Here is a 23,826-nt window from a genome sequence, read left to right as displayed (position 1 = left end):
GTGTTAAGCACAAAAGAGACAAGCACGCCTAACTAACCACCGACAGACAAACATGAAACAGAAAACGCGAACGCTTGCTTAGCAATTACCTCACCGAGCCTCCAGCAAGCGTTCGTAGCAGACAAGACAGATACACGAAAACAGAAATAAGTGAGAGATACGATCCACTGCTTTTTCCGCCAGAGCGAGTGCGATCCAAGTATAGAAACAGAGCGAGCTGGATCCACTGCTCTTTCCGCCAGAGCAAGTGCGATCCAAGTACAGAAAGAGAGTTGCAGACCAGAAGGATCCACAGCACTAGCGCAAGGCGAGTGCGATCCAGGAAAGACAGATCAGAAGGGGCTACCAGTAACAACCGCTGTTCCGGTTAGCACCCAGACACACAGAACGATTTCCTGTCGACCACCGCTGGGACAGGACAATCGCAACAGACAACAAACAGATATGCAATCCTAACTGCACTAGGGAACCTGCCTAGTGCAGTCCCAAGAATTACTCTAAGCTAATCTTCAAACAATAAGCAAGGCTGACACACCAGGAGTGTTTCACAGGACAAACCCTTATGACCAGCGACGTACTGTGGAATCACATGGTATATATAGAGCAAGCCTACAAAGGATGTGGCTAGGCAATTTGCATGACAAACGTATTTTGGACGTACTAATGGTCTAGCACCATACAAAATAAATGGGATACAGTTGGGGACATTAAACTTGGAGAAGGACATAGGAGTACTCATTGACAACAAGTTAAATAATCGTACTCAATGCCAAGCAGCTGCAGCTAAAGCTAACAAAATTTTGGGATGCATTAAAAGGGAAATAAAAACTCGAGATGCTAGCATAATATTGCCCCTGTTTAACTCTCTAGTAAGGCCACATCTGGAATATGGAATTCAGTTCTGGGCACCACATTACAAAAAAGATATTGCAGTTTTAGAGCAGGTGCAGAGACGAGCAACAAAATTGATAAGTGGGATGGAAGGTCTCACTTATCAAGAAAGGTTAGATAAACTGGGTTTATTTAGTCTACAGAAAAGACGCCTTAGAGGGGATCTAATTAACATGTATAAATACATCAGAGGGCAATATAATAGCTTGGCGGATGAGCTTTTTGTCCCTAGGCCTTCTCAAAGGACTAGAGGACATGATCTGCGCATGGAGGAAAAACGTTTTAGCCATTTATTTAGGAAAGGGTTCTTTACAGTTAGAGTGATTAAGATGTGGAATGAATTGCCACAGGAAGTCGTTATGGCAAACTCTATACCTGCATTTAAAGGGGGCTTAGATGCTTTCCTTGCGTTGAAAGACATCCATGGCTACAATTACTAGGTAATGCCTAATGATGTTGATCCAGGGATTTTATCTGATTGCCATCTGGAGTCGGGAAGGAATTTTTCCCTTTAGGGGCTAATTGGACCATGCCTTGTAAGGGTTTTTTCGCCTTCCTCTGGATCAACAGGGATATGTGAGGGAGCAGGCTGGTGTTGTACTTTATACTGGTTGAACTCTATGGACGTATGTCTTTTTTCAACCAAAATAACTATGTAACTATGTATGCAAATTCCTCAGCAGCAGCAAGCTGCAAAACTGACAAAAGGTCTCTCTTCCAGAGACCTGCAGAATGCAGACCTGAACAGTGGTCAAAAAGCTGCCTGCCTGTGCAGGCAGCCGAGCGGATCATTACAACAACCTGTTATTTTTTTAAGATATTTAAGCATAGGGAATACTCTGGATAATGCAGAGGTTTTTGTCAATCACTTTTGATTTGCTTTAAAGCAAACTTGTAACCTGTAAATTAAGTTACCTCAGTAGAGGGAATGCTCTGGATAGTCCAGGCTTCCTGATTGCACCACAAGCCCACCATTGCTGCGGAGGGCCCCTCTGTACATATTCCACGAGTTTGTCACATGTGTTCTTGTGGCTACACTCCCCTCTGTGTACGAGCGTGTCTGTACTGCTCATGCACGAGTACAGCCACGCCTACACGGTAGCACAAAGCCTCTCGTGGTCTGTGCAGGCGTGGCTGTACTCTCACACATGCAGCGTGGCCACGCTCGTACACGGAGGGCTGCGCAGCCACGCCCACATATCTGACAGGGGTGAGTAGGATGAATACCTCTCCCTGGATATGACTGTGACATCTCTGCTAATCCCCATCTAATAAGGAGCTTATTATAGAGCATGGGTTAGTTCTCTGTGAGCTGCAATACACTGCAGAGCTCCCCCAGTCACACACAAAGCTGCTTCTGTACAGCAGTCACTGGGACTACATGTCAGAGATCACTTTTATGCTGTAATAGAGGAATCTTATATTTATGCCTTTCCCATGCTTAGGAATCTATTTCTGCCTTTTCCACCCCTGTGTGTGTTCCCTACAGGTGGATCCAGTAACAGAACTTCACCGGAGAGCTATACAGGTCCTCTTTATTCCGAGGATTGTACACAGGAAGATCCCACCATCCCCCACCCTCATCAGGTAGATGGAACTGAGGCTGTAAACACAACACTGACTCCATATGGAATGACCTCACTTCATCAGTGCTTGCATTGTAACAGTGCTATTTCCTGTTATTTTCTGTGTTTAGGGTGAAGGAGTGACCAATGTGAAGCTGGAGGATGGAGATGATGAAGAGACACATGTGAAGGAGGAGCAGCAGTCTGCAGAGGAGAGTGACATGATGGGGACCAGTGACTCAGGGATGCCACTTCCAGGTGAACAAGCAGCCTTCCCCATTGCCACATATAACAATGTGCTTACACCCAGGGCCATTCCCCACCTATTTGGTGCCCCAACAAGACAATGTGTATTCTGTGTATCAGTCTCTCTCTGTTCACATCTAAAGGATTACAGGGGAAACCTCATACTTTCTGATGTCCCGCCCGGGAGTATATCGGTACCAATGGAGGGAGTAGCAGGATGGGGTGGCTCCTCCTATTGGCTGGCTCCACTGCCTGTACATTTTACTGAATGGCAGTTTGGTAGTTACTGACAGCTCCAGGCTGTACTTAAAATACTGAACATCTCACTTGTTTTAACTAAATGCTCTAATCTCAGTGAATTGACATCTATTGAGGTATTTTCCACACAAGTCGGTAAGTTACCTCACTAGTCAGTAGTTTTACTTTCCCATGCGGAAACAGACTTAGTGAATTGACGTTTGATTGAATGTTGGGTAAAATCAGCTGTTTTCTGCATTGCTGAATGGGGTAATGCTCGGTGAATTGCAGCCATTGTGGGATAGTGTGCGCTATTCAGCCTGGATCGGCCGCATTGAGTGGGCTGGTCACTGATGGTAGATTGCAATGTGGCCACACGTGATACTTCGAACAAATCTGATCCTTCTTATTGAAAAATCAAATATATATTTTCCGATCTGAAATAACAATCTAATTCCCTACATTTTTGCGGCCTTCTCATCTATCGGACGTGTTGGCAAATTTTGATCAATCTTTAAAAAAGTAACAATTGGTAACTGAACCAACTGGATTTGGCCATTTTTAAATAGACCAGATAATGTATCAAATGTGTAGGTTCAAGAACATTTGGGGAATAGTGATCACAACATCAGAATCCTTTATTTTTCGCCAAACTGGGGCTTGTACCTGGAAATGGTTTTGGCTCATACAGGCTCTGAAAGGATGGATGGGGGGGGGGGGGGGGGGGGGGGGAATATCCGAAAGCCAAGAGCCGAGGCTGCCATACTATGGCGCCACCAGTCGCACTTGGCAATCCTCTGTCATCTCTAAGGAGACATGGGTGGGAGGGGGACAGAGGGAGGTGAAGGTTCAGCAGTGATCACCCAGTTCTTCATGAAAGAAACCTGCAGTGATGGCTGATGCTTCTGAGGATCCTGATTGCTGACATCTAGCAGTGCTGGGTAGGGTGTTTCAGCTCAGAAAGTGCTGTAGTGTACATTTCTGTGGTGGGCCCACATGATAACTATTGATCTGGGGATTGTTAGGCCCCCAAATGAAAGGCAGTGGAACTAAAGCTCTGAACTTTAGAGAAGCAAAGTTCAATCAACTCAGGCATGTACTAAGTTCGGGTGGACTGGGAAGGTAGTACAAGGGAAGGACACTGAAGGGAAATGGCAAACTTTAAAAATTATTCTCAATGAATATTGCAGTAAATGTATCCCATATGGAAACAAAACTTCTAGGAATATAAAAAAATCCTCTATGGATGAATACAGAGGTTATAGAAGTGGAAAAAAATGCCTAGAAGTCCTTAAAATAGGAGGAGACATAGGCTGCATTAAAGCGGAATATAACCCTGCATTTCAACTTTGCTCTAAAACATTATTTACAGCATATTATATGCAACCAGCATTTTTTTTTTTTACTAGACCAGCATTGGAAGGGTTACACAGTGCTTTAAAGTTCCTGGAGATTTCTGCAGACGCATCCGAAGCTGACATAGATACATTTTGTTTACATAAATGTATCTAAGTGTTGAATGTGACTCATCTCTCTGACTGAGAAGGAGCTGGAGGACAGCCAAAGAGTGTGTAACATTTCTCAATAGATACATATAACTAAATAGAATGTAACAATCTGAACTTCTGCATATCTCTCCAGGGAACTTTAAACCTCTGTGTTTAGAATCAGAATCAGAATCAGTTTATTCGCCGAGTGCGACAAACATCGCACCCGGAATTTTTTGTGGAACACACGGCCTGGAAATTTGTTATACACACAGATCAGAAGAAAGTACAGACAGATCAAAAGACAATGCGATCTAGTTTTAGGCGGCAGAGGAATTACATCCTAACAAGCATTTACTACAAGGTTACAACATGGTATGATCTGGGCAGCAGTGCAAGTCTACCGTGCTTTACGAGGGTGGTGGCTCGAGTTCAGCAAGCGGATGGCTTGGGGAAAGAAAGTATTTAGATGTCTGGTGGTCTTGGTGGGGATGGATCTGTAGCGGCGACCCAAAGGCAGGCGGACAAAGTAGCGACTGCCGGGGTGAGAGGGGTCATTTCGTATTTTATTTGCTCTTGACCACAGTCTGAAGGTGTGTAAGAGGTCAAGAGGTGGAAGGGGTGGCCCAATGATTCTCTCCGCGGTATCGATAACTCTCTGAAGCTTGAGTCTGTCGCTCGCAGTAGCGCCTGTGTACCAGACGACTATGGAGGAGCAGAGAATTGACTCAATGGTGGCAGTGTAGAATGTTGTCATCAGTTCCCGCGGCATCCCAAATTTCCTCAGCTGCCTCAGGAAGAACAGCCTCTGCTGGGCCTTCTTCTGGACCTTGGAGGTGTTCTCAGCCCACTTTAAGTCCTTGGTGATGGTGGCGCCTAGAAACCGGGCACTCGACTCCCTGGAGACGTTGGTGCCTTCAATGGAGACTGGGTCGAGTGTGGGAGGACGCCTTCTGAAATCCACTATCAGTTCAACTGTCTTTGCTGTGTTGAGTACCAGCTGGTTGCCCTTGCACCACCTACAGATGCGTTCAATCTCGTTCCGGTATGCGAGTTCACCGTCCCTGCCGATGAGGCCAAGGATGGTGGTGTCATCTGCGAATTTTATGACCTTGACAGAGTTGTCAGTTGATGTGCACCTGTTTGTGTAAAGAGAAAAAAGGATTGGGGACAATACACACCTTTGGGGGGCACCTGTGTTTGTGATTCTTTCCTGTGAGGAGCAGCTGCCAAGCTTCACTAGTTGCGTCCTGTTTGTGAGGAAGTCCTTGATCCAGGAGCACAGAGTGAGGTCGAGGCCAAGTTGTACCAGATTGTCGTATAGGATGTTTGGGCAGATTGTATTGAAGGCCGAGCTGAAATCAAGGAGGAGGATCCTGGCATAGGTGTCGGGACCATCGAGGTGTTCTGTGATGTATGACAGAACAATATTAATGGCGTCCTCGATGGACCTGTTTGCCCTGTATGCAAATTGAAGTGGATCCAGGAGGGGGTCAGTGAATCGCTTAAGGTGAGAGAGGACCAGTCTTTCCAGGATCTTCATGATGGTGGAAGTGAGGGCTACGGGCCTGTAGTTGTTGAGATCAGAGATCCCCGGCTTCTTGGGGACCGGGATGATCGTGGATTTTTTAAAACAGGCAGGTACTTTACCCTTCGTTAGTGATTTGCTGAAAAGAGAGGTGAGGACAGGAGCGAGCTCGGTTGCGCAGGTTCTCAGGCACATTGATGATACGCCGTCCGGGCCCGAGGCCTTCCTGGGGTTGAGCCACCGGAGGTGTTTCAGGACGTCAGCTTCCAGGACTGGTACCGGAGCTGAGGCTGGTGGTCCCTCTGGTGGGGTTGCTAGTGTTCCGAGTGCGGAGGGTTCCTTTTCGAATCGGCAATAGAACTCATTGAGTTCCTCGACAAGGTCTGTGCTAGGTGGTGCATGCTGAGGGGGAGGTTTTAGGTTTGTGGCTGCCCTTAAGCCTCTCCAGACATCGCGTGGATTGTTAGACTGGAGGCTCAGACGCAGCTTGTCCGAGTAGTTCCTCCTCGCTGTTTTGAGTTCACGGTTAAGGGCATTCCTGGCCTCTCTGAACTCTTCGGGGGTGCCGGATTTGTTTAACCCTTCCAATGCTGGTCTAGTAAAAAAAAAAACGCTTTTTGCCTATAATATGCTGTAAATATTGTTTTAGAGCAAAGTTGAAATGCAGGGTTATATTCCGCTTTAAGCAATTATAAGGAGTGCAATAAATGTTGTAAAAATAGGTGTAAGAAACGAGGCAGTTGTGGCGGACAGCACCGCCGCCGCAGCTGCCTCCATGCGGCCATCCGTCCGTTTGGCGTCCAGGACGCCGAGGACGGAACATTCTCCCGTGCAGGGGGCTGCCATAGCGTGCGGGCGCGCGCATAGACGGGACCTTTATGCGGGGAGGAAGCCCGTCAGCTGACCTGCTGGTCGGCTGACGTCAGGGGAGACCCACGGCGCCCAGGATTGGCTGATGAGAGGGGGGCGTGCCAATGAGGTCTCCTCTGCTTCATAAGCCTCCGGGCTGCATTGCTACTTTGTCTGTTGTCGTGAATACTTGCGTGTTAGCGCGCAGACCTTAGGCTAGTTCCCTGGTGTTGATACTACGGATTTCACACCAAGACTAGGAGACTATTTCTGTTTATTGTTATTTGTTTAGACTAGTTCCCTGGTGTTGATGCTACGGATTTCACACCAAGACTAGGATATTGCTTACTGTTTGATCTCATGTGTATGACTCTTAGCTATTCCCTCTGACTCTGATCCTGCCTTCTGATCCTGTACCTTCGCCTATCTGCCTACCTGTTGCTGAACCTCTGCCTGACTACCGTTTACTCTCTTGTCTCACGATTCTGTACCGATACTTACCTCTCTGTTGCCGAGCCTTGCCTGTCTGACCATTCTACTCGCCAGTGGGCCCTCGCCACTGGTGGTGTTACTGCACCAGCTCTGCTGGTTCAGCAGCTCTGTTAGGCTATAGTTTAGCCTTAATTACCTGCAGTATAGTCTGAATCACCTGCTCCTCGGGAGATTCAGCCTCTTCAGTTTTGTCTCTCCAGCTTGCTGGAGGTTATACGTTTGTACACACTCAGTGTACTGTTATTCCTCACCAGCCCCTCTGGTGAGGTCTCATTAACCATTAAAGTTACAGTTGCACCCCAAACACTTACACTTTATTAGGTGTCCAGAGGTTAGCCATACTTGTATTATTGGTGATTCTGCAGATCACTAATAATCAGGTATACATCTGTATTGTTGGTGATACAGCAGATCATCAATAATCAGATACTCTCTGTGTGCTGCCACCAACCGTTACAGAACAACAGACCAGTAAAGTATAATGTAGGCACTCTGTCAACGGGTCGACGTGTTAACCACCACTGTTAATGAACTCATCAATACGGTGAACACTCAACAGACTCAGATTAACCAGCTAACTGAGTCAGTTAACCGTTTATTGGACCCTAATACTTGAGTGTCTCCCCCTTCTGTGATTAAGCCGAGGGTTCCCCCACCTGAAAAATTCTCGGGGTATCGCTCGGATTTTAGTAATTTCAAGCATAGATGCCTGTCATATTTTGAATTACGACCCGTTTCTTCAGGTACTGAAGCCCAATGGGTCACATTCATTAAAACTTTATTGTCTGGTGACTCCCAATCCTGGGCCTACAGTCTCCCCACGGAGCATGAGGCCTTGGTCTCAGTAGAGGAGTTCTTTAAAGCCATGGTCGTAATTTATGACGACCCTGATTTGGCAGTGACATCTGAAAGGAAGATAAAAACCCTCAGACAGGGTCAGAGTTCCATGAAAGTTTGTGCTGCCGAATTCAGGAAATGGGCGGTATCAGCCAGGTGGGGGCAGTACTCACTCTTGGACTATTTCTTGTCCAGATTGTCTGACGCTGTGTCTGATCTCATGTTGGGTCATCCAGAACCCAAAACTCTGGATGAGGCCATTTCTTTGGCCATCAAAATTGATAGACAAATTCGTTATCAAAAACAAACTCGGGCTAAGCCCCCAAGAAAGTTTTCCTCCTGTACTTTCTCAGCTCCTACGCCTTCCTCTCCACCTGCTGATGAGCCAATACAAATTGGGCACGCCAAGCTCTCAGAGGTAGAGAAAAATCGAAGACGAGCTGAGAAGTTGTGCTTGTACTGTGCCAATAAAGGACATATGGTTTCTGCGTGTCCTAAGAAGGTGGAAAACTCTATCGCCCAGAAAAGCTAGAGGTACTACCCTAGGCGATCTTGATATACCTCTAAGTAATTAACGTGCACTGCTTCCTTGTACTATCACCTGGGAGGGTCAGGTTTACACTACTGAAGCTTTTTTAGATTCTAGATCCGCGGTTAATGTTATGTCGGCAAACTTTGCCAATCAATTTGGTTTTTCGCCGCTTCCAATGGGGGAGCAGATTAAAATTACTGCGGTGGATGACTCTCCACTACCTGTCACCATCTCTCAGACCCCTGAGTTGGTATGCCAGATTGGAGCCCTACATAGAGAGCTAATGTAGTTTCTGGTATTGGGGATGTCCACACCTACGGTCATCTTAGGTATGCCGTGGTTAAAGAAACATTCCCCAGAGATTGACTGGCGTGCCAGTCAATTGATAAGCTGGTCTGTTTTAACTGTTTAAAGCAGGTTCCCATTGCGGTGTATGAGGCCCAAGTACTTGGAACCAATGAACAGGATCCAGAACCCTCTGGGGCGCAGGTTGACTTGGATTGGGCCTCAGAGCTGGGTCCTTTTCAACAAGACGTTCCGGGGGTAAACCAGATGGGGTTCTCTTTGTTCCCCTCCACTTGAGACTCAAGGTTTTAAATACATTCCATGCCCATAAGAATGCAGGTCACCCGGGAGTGGCTCGCACTCTAGAATTATTTAATCGGAGTGTCTGGTGGCCCTCCGTCACTTCTGATTGCAAGGAGTTCGTGGGAAGCTGCGCTGTTTGTGCCCGGAGCAAGGCTTCTAGACAAGCGCCTGCCGGCACCTTACAGCCTCTTCCCGTGCCTGAGGAACCTTGGACCCATGTGTCCTATGTGTCCATGGACTTTGTGGGCGAACTACCTCTCTCTGAAGGGTAAAACGGTCATTTGGGTGGTAGTCGACAGGTTTAGTAAGATGGCACACTTCATCCCCTTGAACGGACTCCCCTCTGCACAGGAATTGGCAGAGCTGTTCGTACTCCACATTTTCAGACTGCATGGGATTCCCCAGGATGTGGTATCAGATAGGGGAGTCCAATTCACTTCTCGATTCTGGAAAGCTTTCTGTCAGCAATTGGGGATGAAGTTATCATTCTCCGGCTACCACCCACAGACCAATGGCCAAACTGAGAGGGTAAATCAAGCCCTCGAGCAGTTCCTCAGGTGTTATGTGGCCGATGCCCAGACTCATTGGGTCAGGTTCTTGCCGTATGCCGAGTTTGCCCACAACAACTTAAAATCTGCCTCATCTGGGTTCTCTCCGTTCCAGGTTGTTACGGGGAGATCACTCAAGTTTTCACCCCTGCCGGGGGTGGCTTCACCTTTTCCAGCCTTAGAACATTGGTCTGAGACTATGAAAGGCGTCTGGAATAAGGTGAAGCAAAATTTGAAAAAGGCCTTTTTTACTCAAAAGAGGCAGGCCGATAAGAGACATTCAGTGGAGTGGAGGTTCGCACCGGGAGATTTGGTGTGGATTTCCACTCGACACTTGTCCCTAAGGCAGCCCTCTGTGAAATTGGGTCCCAAATTCATAGGGCCTTATTCCATCTCAAGGAAAGTGAATAATGTTACCTATGCGGTGTCACTTCCCCCCAGTTTAAGGGGTGGTAGGACATTCCACGTCTCGCTTTTGAAGCCTGCCGTTCATGTGGATGCTACTCCTCCCCCCCCTCCCCCCCCCCCCCGTGATGATTAACGGAGAACCAGAGTATGAAATAGAAAAGATTTTGGATTCTCGTTGGGTACGCAAATCTTTACAGTATTTAGTCCACTGGCAAGGGTATGGTCCGGAAGAGATATCCTGGGTACCACTCTCTCGTATGCATGCAGAAGAACTCAGGAAGGAGTTCCATAGATTGCATCCGGGTAGGCCAGGTGGTGCATAGGGCTGCACAATTTTAGGGAAAAATCGAAATTGCGATTTTTCTCTCAGAAATTGCAATTTCGATTTTCCCTCGATTTTTTTTTCACATCCTGCTTTTTCGCACTTTGGGGCAGGGGGGGGGGGGGGGTTTGGGGGTGTGTTGGTTCACCACGGTCCGCAAAGCCCAGTCCGCACTGCCCGGTCCGCTGTGTGTAATACCGTGCTTCTGGCCCCGCTGTGCGCGAATTGGCCAGAAGCAGTGAATATGTATAAGTGTTAATGAGCGGGGGGCGGACCCACTCGAGCGAGCGGCCGGGCACATACAGCATTACCAATCACTGGCTAGCAATGGAATGACGGCAGCGGTAGGCGGAGCTGTACAGCTCCGCCTACCGCTGCCGTCATTCCATTGCTAGCCAGTGGTTGGTAATGCTGTATGTGCCCGGCCGCTCGCTCGAGTGGGTCCGCCCCCCGCTCATTAACACTTATACATATTCACTGCTTCTGGCCAATCCGCGCACAGCGGGGCCAGAAGCAAGGCAGACAGCGGACCGAAAAACCGAAGGTACTGACGATCAGTAGATCGTCTTGCCACGAACCGCGGTTTCGGTTTTAAACTGAAAAACCGTGCAGCCCTAGTGGTGCGTGTCCAGAGTCCACGCCTAGGGGGGGGGGGGGGGGGGGTACTGTAAGAAACGAGGCAGCTGCGGCGGACAGCACCGCAGCTGCCTCCATGCGGCCATCCATCCGTTCGGCGTCCAGGACGCCGAGGACGGAACGTTCTCCCGTGCAGGGGGCTGCCATAGGGGGCGCGCATAGACGGGACCTTTATGCGGGGAGGAAGCCCGTCAGCTGACCTGCTGCTTACTGTTTGATCTCATGTCTATGACTCTTAGCTATTCCCTCTGACTCTGATCCTGCCTTCTGATCCTGTACCTTTGCCTATCTGCCTTCCTGTTGCTGAACCTCTGGCTGACTACCGTTTACTCTCTTGTCTCACGATTCTGTACCGATACGTACCTTCCTGTTGCTGAACCTCTGCCTGATTACCGATTACTCTCTTGTCTCACGATTCTGTACCGATACTTACCTCTCTGTTGCCGAGCCTTGCCTGTCTGACCATTCTACTCGCCAGTGGGCCCTCGCCACTGGTGAAGTGTTACTGCGCCAGCTCCGCTGGTTCAGCAGCTCTGTTAGGCTATAGTTTAGCCTTAATTACCTGCAGTATAGTCTGAATCACCCGCTCCTCGGGAGATTCAGCCTCTTCAGTTTTGTCTCTCCAGCTTGCTGGGGGTTATACGTTAGTACACACTCAGTGTACTGTTATACCTCACCAGCCCCTCTGGTGAGGTCTCATTAACCATTAAAGTTACAGTTGCACCCCAAACACTTACACTTTATTAGGTGACCAGAGGATAGCCATACTTGTATTATTGGTGATTCTGCAGATCACTAATAATCAGGTATACATCTGTATTGTTGGTGATACTGCAGATCATCAATAATCAGATACTCTCTGTGTGCTGACACCAACCGTTACAATAGGCTGGCAAAGATTGAAGCTGAAAATCAAATCATTAGGGATATCAAATCTAATACAAAGAAGTTTTACAAGTATATCAACTCTACAAAAAGAAAGCTGGACTGAATTGGACTCCTAAAGGATGAGGGTGGGATCTTAATGATGATCGACCAAAGTAGGGCGGTCTTCACATGGGAAGCATCATTGTTGCAAATGACAGAAGGGTCCCAATCTTCCAATTTTAATATAAAATACTTAATTCGGGAAGGAATTAAGACAGGACTAAATAAAATAAAAATGGATAAGGCACCTGGCCCAAATGGCATACATCCTCAGGTGCTAAGGGAATTAAGTTCCATTATCGAGAAACCCCTTTTTCTCAGCATCAGCATGGGTTTATTGAGGACAGGTTCTGTTTAACTATCATGCTTAGCTTTTATGAGGTGGTGAATGCTAGTGTGGATATTGGGAATGTTGTAGATGTGATATACTTGGACTTTGCAAAGACCTTCGATACTGTTCTCCACAACAGTCTGGTGCAAAAGTTGAGGATGCAAGGACTGGGGAAGAGTGTGTGTGCATGGACAGGAAATTGGCTAATGGACAGAAAGCAAAGAGTTGTGGTCAATGGATCATATTCAAAATGGGTGACTTTTAGCAGTGGGGTCCCACAGGGGTCAGTCCTGGCTCCAGTGCTCTTCAATTTAGTAAGTAAGAAATAATGTTGCTATTTTGCAGATGGTAAAAAATTGTGCAGCATTATTTAGTCTCAGGAAGATGACATATTGCAGAAGTATCTGGATAGGATGGCTGTATGGGCACATAAATGGCAGATGAAATTCAATGCTAAAAAATATAAATGTATGCATTTTGGCCGTACCAGTGGTCTAGCACAGGAGGTCAGGAACCTTTTTGGCTGAGAGAGCCATAAACTCCACATATTTTAAAATGTAATTCCGGGAGAGCCATACAACATGTTTCAAACTGGGACAGTGTGCATGCGTAGCAGAGGGCTCATGTTCCTGTAGCCATGGTGATGTGTACATGTGTTGATTCTTCCGGCAGCGGAAGTGTCAGACACCTCTTCAGCCTCTCTTGGGTTTCAGCAACATCAGCAATTTCCCCGAGAGCCAGACAGGAGAAATACCGACCAACAGCTTGTACAATTAGTAAGCTGACTTGGGGTTGATTCGCTTTGTTGGACGAGATCCCCGCTCTTTGGCCCAATAGGCTGCTTGTCAAGTGACAGACAGCCTATTGGGCCAGTCAAAGTGTGGTGATCTCGTCCTACAAAGTCACTGGACCTGACAGGGTCCAGGGTGGGACAATTGGAGCGCCTGTTAGTTTTTGGGGGTGGCACGAGTAAGTAGTGCATGCTACAGCAGTAGCATGCCTATTTTGAAAATGTTACTTGCGCTGTCACACTAAGCTGCGCTGCTTGAGCAGTGTAGCTTAGTGAGTCAACCCCTATCTGTGAGCCAGATGTAGCCATCAAAAGAGCCACATCTGGCTTCCGAGCCATAGGTTCCCTACCCCTGGTCTTGCATCATACAAAATAAAAGGGATACAGTTGGGGACATCAAACTTGGAGAAGAACTTAAGAGTACCCATTGGCATCAAGGTAAATAATCGTATCCAATGCCAAGCTGCTGCAGCTAAAGAAAATAAAATTTAAGAATACATTAAAAGGGAAATAAAAACTCGGGATGCTAGCATAATATTACCCCTGTTTAACTCTCTAGTAAGGCTGCATGTGGAATATGGAATTCAGTTCTGGGCACCGTATTAGAGGAAAGATATTGCAGATTTAGAGCAGGTGCAGAGACGAGCAACAACACTGATTAGATGGATGGAAGGTCTCACTTACCAAGAAAGGTTAGATAAACTGGGTTTATTTAGTCTGGAGAAAAGATGCCTTAGAGGGGATCTAATTAACATGTATAAATATATCACAGGGCAATATAAAATCTTGGCAGATAAGATTTTTGTCCCTAGGCTTGTGCTAAGGTCTAAGGGCCCTTTTCCACCTGCAATCGCTAACGTTCACGCTGAACGCTAGCGATTGCTGAATCGCAAAACCGGCGATTCCCCCGACGTTTGCGGCCGCGATTTTGCTATGCTATGCACTGCATAGCAAAATCGCGGCAATTATCGCTCCGCCGCGCGTTCGCGTTCCCCGCAAAAACGAATCGCGGTAGTGGAAATGACCTACCGTGATTCCCATGTTAAAAAGCATGGAGGAAAAAAGTTTTAGCATTTTATTCAGGAAAGGATTTACAGTAAGAGTTAATATGGAATGTATTACCACAGGAAGTAGTTATGGCAAACTCAATATCTGTGTGTATGGGGGGCTTAGATGGTTTTCTTGCATCCATAGCTATAATTAGTCGGTAATTCCCGGTGGTGCTGATCCAGAGATTTTATCTGATTGAAATCTGGAGTCGGAATGGAATTTTTATCCCTTTTGGGTTTGATGAGTGTGAGTATGTACAGGGGGTGTATGAGAGACTGGCCCAGGTGCCTGGCAGAAGTGTGAGTATATACAGGGGGCGCATGAGAGACTGGCCCGGCTGCCTGGCAGGAGTGTGAGTATATACAGGGGGGTGCATGAGAGACTGGCCCGGCTGCCTGGCAGGGGTGTGAGTATATACAGGGGGGTGCATGAGAGACCGGCCCGGCTGCCTGGCAGGAGTGTGAGTATATACAGGGGGGTGCATGAAAAACTGGCCTGGCAGCAGTGTGAGTATATACAGGGGGGCATGAGAGACCATCCCGGCTGCCTGGCAGGAGTGTGAGTATATACAGGGGGTGCATGAGAGATCGGCCCGGCTGCCTGGCAGGAGTGTGAGTATATACAGGGGGGTGCATGAGAGACCGGCCCGGCTGCCTGTCAGGAGTGTGAGTATACAGGCAGCCCCCGGCCAGCCGGTCCCCGTGTGCCTCTTACTCTATCCCTGCTGTGTGTCCTCTCCGGCTTACCTGAAGCCTGTGTCACCTGCATGTGCTGCCATATAGGTAACGCTCTCATACCGCAGCAAATGGAGGTGACACAGGCTTCATAATGCCGGAGACCCCACACAGCAGGGATAGAGTAAGAGGAGCACGGGGGTCTTTCCTGCACCACCCTGTATATTCTCTTGTCATTATCTGTCACTGCTACGGCAACACACATGACTGCTGACAGGACAATGACTGTTCTCTGACTGTTATTATTTCTCCAACAGATTATGGTGCAGAAGATAATGGTGCAGCACTACATTTACCAGCAGGAAACTCCATTGCTGAGAATACACCCAGCAGACGTCACCATGAGGACAAATCACCAGATCTCTCCAATCCTGAGGAACCTTCTGATAGATCCCATCCTGTTACCTCAAATACCCATCCAAAGTGTCACAGTGCCGATGGATCAGGAGATCCGTCTTATTCTGGGGAATGTTTCAGTAACTCTAATACTGATAGAGAGGGAGGTGGGAAGAATTATCAGTGCTCAGAATGTGGGAAATGTTGTAAAAACACATCACACCTTGCTGCACATGTGAGAGTACATACCAGGAAGCAGCAGTTTCCATGTCCAGAGTGTGGGAAATGTTTTTCTCAGAAAAGTGATTATTGTAGACATCAGAGAACTCACACAGGAGAGCGGCCTTATTTATGTACAGAGTGTGGGAAATGTTTCAGTCAGAAAGCTACTCTTCTTGGACATCAGAGACGTCACACAGGAGAGCGACCTTATTTGTGTCCAGAGTGTGGGAAATGTTTCAGTCAGAAAACTAATCTTATTGTACATCAGAGAAGTCACACAGGTGAGCGTCCTTATTCATGTCCAGAGTGTGGGAAATGTTTCAGTTATGAATATTGTCTTCTTAGACATCAGAGAAGTCATACAAGAGAGTGTCCCTATTCATGTCCAGAGTGTGGGAAATGTTTCAGTCAGAAAGGTGATCTTGTTAGACATCAGCGAAGTCACACAGGAGAGCGACCTTATTTGTGTCCAGAGTGTGGGAAATGTTTCAGTCAGAAATCTTGTCTTTTGATACATCAGCGAAGTCACTCAGGACAGCGTCCTTATTCATGTCCAGAGTGTGGGAAATGTTTCAGTTATAAATATTGTCTTCTTACACATCAGAGAAGTCACACAGGAGAGTGTCCCTATTCATGTCCAGAGTGTGGGAAATGTTTCAGTCAGAAAGGTGATCTTGTTAGACATCAGCGAAGTCACACAGGAGAGCGACCTTATTTGTGTCCAGAGTGTGGGAAATGTTTCAGTCAGAAATCTTGTCTTTTGATACATCAGCAAAGTCACTCAGGAGAGCGTCCTTATTCATGTCCAGAGTGTGGGAAATGTTTCAGTCAGAAAGCTCATCTTCTTAGACATCAGAGAAGTCACACAGGAGAGTGTCCTCATTCATGTCCAGAGTGTGGGAAATGTTTCCGTCGGAAAGGTGATCTTATTGTACATCAGAGAAGTCACACAGGAGAGTGTCCTTAGTCATGTCAGGAATGTGGAGGAAAGTTACAGTCAGGCAGCTTATGAAGCTACGGGGATACAAGCACAAGTCTCCTGGAAGCACATATTATTAGAGCAGCAGCAATGACGTGGCCTCACAGTGCTGGAACTACACTACAGATGTCACCTGCTCTACATTCAGGACTTCCTCCAAGCTGGGGACTCATCCTAACCTCTCATTTCTTGCTGATCATCTCAGAGGACATATGCTGGAAGATTACTGGGGAAGACTAGTTGGTAATGTGTTCCCTGGTGTCTCCATGGCAGCAGCTAATAGGATAAGCTCCACCTCCTTAGCCCCAGTAGGACATCCCTGAATCAATATAAGATAAGCCCCTCCCTAATAAACTCTTCTCTCATGTCCCGCCCCCAGCTGGCCGTTCCTGAATCGTGTCTGACTTCTAGGAGAGATAAATTGCCATTAGGTGAGTATTACAATATTCCTGTGTTTGGGGAGGAGCCAATCTCAGGCTATGTGTCCTGAACAATTACTGGAAGCAGTGTTACCGGGTAACTAACTCTGGTTGGGCACCTGGAGTTGGAGGCTTAAATAATTGTACTTCTAACACATTTAAACTTTAGTTAAAATAAAGAAATGATAAAATGTTCTATTTCTCGATAACAGTTATCATAAATAACATGTATATTCAGTAATAGCAGTGCTTAGTCCACAATAACCTAAATAATAAAGTAACCTTATTGGACAATTGCACAAGAGGTGTAGAAAGACTTGATTAGATGGAACAAGCCTGAATTTTCATGGTTCTGGAGAATTAGTATATTGAAGATGAATATTATGCCGAGACTTATAGATATATTCCAATCCTCGCCCTTGGCCATTCCGGCTTCCTTGTTTTCCTTGCTGAGAAGGGAATTCTTAAAGAACAAGTGACACCCATGCTAACCTAGAGATAAAAAACACAATTATAAGTAGATAGATACTAGTTCTACTTATATAACAGATGTATTGCACTGTCCACATTATGATTTAAGTGAATTGTATAAAGAAAAAAGCAGAGAATCCTATTCTAGACAGTTTCCATCTCTGTTACCTTTGAATGAATCTAATCCTGACATCATTTCCTCCCTCGCTCTTTTTTTTCTGCTCTTGCTAATTGTGTTTTCGTGACCCCCCTCCAAGAGTCTTTAGACACTCCCACTGAGGTCTATACTAGGGAGTGAACTGTCTTATGTCAGTAGAAATAGGGGGAAATAAAGGGAAGAGGATGAATATTTTATAGATAAAACAAATCCAGCATGCAACTGTTTGGCAATGGCAATTAAAGGGCCAGTGCTCCTAAGGTATGTGATAACCCCAAACCATAACAGCAGAAAAAGGTTTGAATGCAGGATTAGCATCCTAACCCCTTAATACACTCAGACCAGTTGCTGATGAAATTGGTCCATTACAAGCTGCATATATTTTCAATATACAAATGACAAAAATTGCATAATCCGGCATCAATTCAAAATTATTTGCATCTCACTGACCTTCCTTAGTCTCTATTGTGACATCCAACTGAGCTGTATTGTGACATTCATGTACATTTTAATATGTATTTTAGCACATTACAAAATGTATACATTTATATGAGCTGCAATTTGTTTTCATAAGTGCAATTGTGTTTTAGCTCAGCACAAGTAACTATGGTCAGCTCCCATAGCAATTCTACATGATTTTCAAACCTTAGTTCATGAAATCAAAACAGAAATTTACCTTATTAAAGCAGACGGTATTTATGATTATTCGGGTTGGAGTGAGCTATCCAACCTGAATAATGGCAAATACCTTCTGTTTTAAGAAGGTAAACTTCTGTTTTGCATAGCGTTTTAGTAAAGAGGCTTTTTGGTCTCTTTCAGCCCTTACGAGTTCTGGTTCAGCATGAGCTTGCTAAGCAATCTGTAACTCCTGATATCAATGCATTTGTTATGTTATGTTATTAAATTTGGGGTTGGGGACTATAAATGAAGTTATACAGTAGTACTAGCATACTCCACATATGCACTCCCTGCAATACTCTTCTGAATCCATTGAGAATGTTTGTGCACACTGATCACAGAGGTGTTGTCTTATCACCTGTAAACCTGGTTCCGATCATGCATGAAGAATGTGTAATAGAGGAAGAATCTCCTCATTCTCCTGCAGAGTACCTGCACATCACTGTTACATGTACCCACAGTTATATTGCCTAGGGCCTGATCCATGTTCAGATTGTGCATGAAGAATGTGTAATAGAGGAAGAATCCCCTCATTCTCCTGCAGAGTACCTGCACATCACTCTTTACATGTACCCACAGTTACATTGCCTAGGGCCTGATCCATGTTCAGATCATGCATGAAGAATGAGTAATAGAGGAAGAATCCCCTCATTCTCCTGCAGAGTACCTGCACATCACTCTTTACATGTACCCACACTTACATTGCCTAGGGCCTGATCCATGTTCAGATTGTGCATGAAGAATGTGTAATAGAGGAAGAATCCCCTCATTCTCCTGCAGAGTACCTGCACATCACTCTTTACATGTACCCACAGTTACATTGCCTAATGCCTAAACCATGTTCAGATCATGCATGAAGAATGTGTAATAGAGGAAGAATCCCCTCATTCTCCTGCAGAATACCTGCACATCACTCTTCCATGTACCCACAGTGCTTAGTGCCTGATCCATGTTCTTTCTTCCTGTCATCACCCTCTACATGTACACTGAGGGCTAGAATATCAGATATAGAAAAGGCAGAAGTCTCTTTCTGCATGACAATAAAGCTATATGCTGAAAATCATATTGGCAATCACAGGCTGGGATGGCCATCAGTGTCAGATTAATGGCCAGGAGGTTTTTGTTTACAAAATCAGATCAGCCATCTTGTTATAGCTTAAACTCCCTGGAGGTAATCCCGAGCATAGCTCGGGGTAAGAAAAAGATACGGGGAGCGGTAACCCCAAGAGCTAAAAACAAGCCCTAACAGCTTATCTGGGTCCCGCGCGACGATCAGCGCTGCTCAGTGGGACTTCAGGACCCTGCAGGGGGCCACCGGGATCCCAATCTCCTGTCTTCTTCCCGGATCCCGGTGGCCAGTCAGCAGAGATGCGGTGTGACGTCATCAAGTCGGGGGCCGGTGCGGAATTTTAAAGTGAGCCTGAACTCTTGCAGTGGACAGAAGGAAAACAGAGAAATGCACCTGGTATGTATAGTGTGTAGCCTGTCTAATCCCCCCTATCTGTGACTAATCACTACTGTATTTTGAAAGGAGACCTGACCTCTTGCGCAGGACAGAGGGAAAACATACAGAAATGCACCCTGTATGTATGTAGATAGTTTAGCCTGTCTAAATTCCCCTCATTTGTCTCTAATTACAAGTTGTAATTTGATCTCTCCCCTGTGTCACATGACTTACATGGCAGAGATGGTAGATAAGCTAATTTGAAAGCACAGGATGTTAATGTATAGCCATTTGGTGTCCAACTGCTTCTGAGCTGAGTGCTTTTGCTGATTTGCCTTACTGTTAACGATTTTCGCCTGGATTTTGACTACTCTGCCTGCTGCCTGCACTGACCTCTGCCTGGATTTTGACTACTCTCTGCCTGCAGCCTGCGCCGACCTCTGCCTGCCACCTGCCCCAACTTCTGGTCACTTTATGGAGTATATTCCTCTCACGCCAAAAGAAAATGCACCAACAAGGATGTGTCATATGCTGCAGCAATACTGATAGCAAGGGGAAAATAGTCTGTAAGGAATGACAATTCTACAGCCCCGATTGTGCTGTCGCCCTCTGTGCCATTCCCGGTTACACAATATACCACACGCGGGAGGTGTATTAGGTATATATGTACATACTGTAGAGTCTGGTGCCTTGTTTTTACAATTTCACTTTTTAAGTTTATTCATAAATTTAATTATTTCAACAATTTTGTGTTCTAGTCTTTTATTATTAGATGTGGGATTTCTACAAGACCTTTATTCTGACATTATAGCATGGGAGGGGCGCTGCTGTACATAGATGATATACATGGCATGGGAGGGGCTGCTGTACATAGATGATATACATGGCATGGGAGGGGCGCTGCTGTACATAGATGATATACATGGCATGGGAGAGGCGCTGCTGTACATGGATGATATACATGGCATGGGAGGGACTGCTGTACACAGATGATATACATGGCATGGGAGGGGCTGCTGTACATGGATGGATGATATACATGGCATGGGAGGGGCTGCTGTACATAGATGATATACATGGCATAGAAGGGGCTGCTGTACATAGATGATATACATGGCATGGGAGGGACGCTGCTGTACATAGATGATATACATGGCATGGGTGGGGCTGCTGTACATAGATGATATACATGGCATGGGAGGGACTGCTGTACATAGATGATATACATGGCATGGGAGGGGCTGCTGTACATAGATGATATACATGGTATGGGAGGGACTGCTGTACATAGATGATATACATGGCATGGGAGGGACTGCTGTACATAGATGATATACATGGCATGGGAGGGACTGCTGTACATAGATGATATACATGGCATGGGAGGGGCGCTGCTGTACATAGATGATATGCATGGCATGGGAGGGGCTGCTGTACATAGATGATATACATGGCACGGGAGGGGCTGCTGCTGTACATGGATGATATACACGGCATGGGAGGGGCGCTGCTGTACATAGATGATATACATGGCATGGGAGGGACTGTTGTACATAGATGATATGCATGGCATGGGAGGGGCGCTGCTGTACATAGATGATATACATGGCATGGGAGAGGCGCTGCTGTATATGGATGATATACATGGCATGTGAGGGGCGCTGCTGTACATAGATGATATACATGGCATGGGAGAGGCGCTGCTGTATATGGATGATATACATGGCATGGGAGGGACTGCTGTATATAGATGATATACATGGCATGGGAGGGACTGCTGTACATAGATGATATACATGGCATGGGAGGGACTGCTGTACATAGATGATATACATGGCATGGGAAAGGCTGCTGTACATGGATGATAAGCATGGAATGGGAGGGGCACTGCTGTACATAGATGATATACATGGCATGGGAGGGGAGCTGCTGTACATAGATGATATACATGGCATGGGAGAGGCGCTGCTGTATATGGATGATATACATGGCATGGGAGGGGCGCTGCTGTACATAGATGATATACATGGCATGGGAGGGGCGCTGCTGTACATAGATGATATACATGGCATGGGAGGGACTGCTGTACATGGATGATATACATGGCATGGGAGGGGCGCTGTTGTACATGGATGATATACATGGCATGGGAGGGGCGCTGTTGTATATGGATGATATACATGGCATGGGAGGGACTGCTGTACATGGATGATATAAATGGCATGGGAGGGACTGCTGTACATAGATGATATACATGGCATGGGAGGGACTGCTGTACATAGATGATATACATGGCATGGGAGGGACTGCTGTACATGGATGATATACATGGCATGGGAGGGGCGCTGTTGTACATAGATGATATACATGGCATGGGAGGGACTGCTGTACATAGATGATATACATGGCATGGGAGGGGCGCTGCTGTACATAGATGATATACATGGCATGGGAGGGGTGCTGCTGTACATAGATGATATACAAGGCATGGGAGGGGCGCTGCTGTACATAGATGATATACATGGCATGCAGGGGCGCCTTTGGGCACTGGCACTACAGCAATCTGCCTAGAGAGCCATCCAGTTCAAAGGCGCACTTTTCTGTAATTTATGCTCACTTGGCATGGCCCCTTTAAACCGCGGGAGCTCAGCGGTATCATCTGCCGGCTGCTCTTCTTCTTCTTGCCACATAATTAACCAAGCGGCAACGAAGGGGGAGAAAGAGACAACCAGCCTGGCTGCATGGAGAAGCTAACCCCCGCATCATAGGAGGGCAGCCAGGAACGGAGCTGATCCACATAGCACAAGAGAGTGCCGTTGCTCCGCCCAGGGGGAAGGATGTGGCCACACATAGAGAGCATCAGAGAGCTTTCTGCTCTATGCCTGATTGTGTGCCCGCCCCCTCTCATTCCCGGGGAGTTTGAAAGTTTCAGACTAAGTGATGACATGCACAGATGCCATCACAGGGCTGCCTGAGGGATACAGCTGCACCACGGGGAGCATGATGTCAGGAAGTAGGAGAGATCAGCCATGTCTTGCTGTGTGCTCCATCTGGCCAGCAATCCTCTGCATCCTGGTGACAATGATGATGGCAGCCATAGTGACAAGGGCAGGGAAGCACCTTAGAAGGTACATGCACTGTTTACATAAACTGTAATCATGGCTGGCTGAAACTATCCTGTGTCTGAATTCCCTGTGATTGCCCTGCTTGTCTCTGGCTCCATATATTCCATCCCCCTCCCTCCCTCATTATGTACCCCCCTCCCAGTGCTTAAATATGACCCTGTGAAACAGGACCACCTGTGGTGAGACACATCTGTCTCTCCCACACTCACTCTGACTCTTCATTTTCTGGCATCTCTCCCTCCTACCTATGTATTTTCCCCCTAATCTATGTTTCCTGTACCTCACCTCTTTTATGACACTCTCCCACTTTCCTGCATCTTTCTCTGCCATCTCCTACTGTCCCTCTATCTCCATGCCTTCTCTCCTAGTCTGCTGTGTCTTTCACTTATTTTTCTCACTTTCCTTTATCTCATTAAATATCTTGTTTATTGCCCTGTATTAGTGTACCAAAACTGAAGCTCGGGTTCAAAAGATACTTAGCTAAAAAAGGAAGCCTCAGGATTCTATTGAGGCTTCCCTCAGAGTTCTGCGGTCCCCCCCCTTGCCATGCGCAGCTCCTCTCCTCTTCTGGCATCAGCGCCGCCACTGCGCATGTGCAGCAAGCTGGAGCCGCACATGTATAGCATAATGTGCAGGGAGTCTTCACCTGGCAGTGGGAGAGCAGACGGCGCTGAGGGATGCCTCAAAAGCTCAATAAGATCCTGAGGCTTCCCTCTCTTTGGCTAAGTATCTCTTTGTGGACCCGAGCTTCAGCTCAGGCTCTCAAAAATTATAATGCATTTATTTCATAGTGTTGTTGTCATGTTATCTGTCTTTACATACTTACAGAGCACATAGTCATGTCACCGGCCGTCCTCAGAGGAGCTCACAATCTAATCCTACCATAGTCATAGTCTAATATCATACCATATTATTATTATGTATTTATATAGCACCGACATCTTGTGCAGCACTTTACAGAGTACATAGTCATGTCACTGACTGTCCTCAGAGGAGC

General features: G+C 46.6%; 2 protein-coding genes across 2 annotated transcripts in view; one reads left to right on the top strand and one right to left on the bottom strand.

The window, feature by feature from the left end:
* LOC137524130 (zinc finger protein 271-like) overlaps positions 1 to 23,826 on the top strand; it is a 132,479-nt gene that overhangs the window by 8,486 nt on the left and 100,167 nt on the right. Inside the window, exons 5-6 of the mRNA XM_068243680.1 lie at positions 2,381 to 2,478; positions 2,588 to 2,714. Of these exons, the coding sequence (XP_068099781.1) occupies positions 2,381 to 2,478; positions 2,588 to 2,714 (225 nt within the window). The remainder of the gene's footprint in view (positions 1 to 2,380; positions 2,479 to 2,587; positions 2,715 to 23,826) is intronic.
* LOC137524128 (zinc finger protein 665-like) overlaps positions 1 to 23,826 on the bottom strand; it is a 121,773-nt gene that overhangs the window by 35,832 nt on the left and 62,115 nt on the right. The window lies entirely within an intron of this gene.

The sequence above is a fragment of the Hyperolius riggenbachi genome, chromosome 7 (genome assembly GCF_040937935.1).
Source record: "Hyperolius riggenbachi isolate aHypRig1 chromosome 7, aHypRig1.pri, whole genome shotgun sequence".
NCBI classification, from domain to species: domain Eukaryota; kingdom Metazoa; phylum Chordata; class Amphibia; order Anura; family Hyperoliidae; genus Hyperolius; species Hyperolius riggenbachi.
The sequence above is the reverse complement of the archived record's forward strand: the minus strand, read 5'-3'. Positions and strand labels throughout refer to the sequence as shown.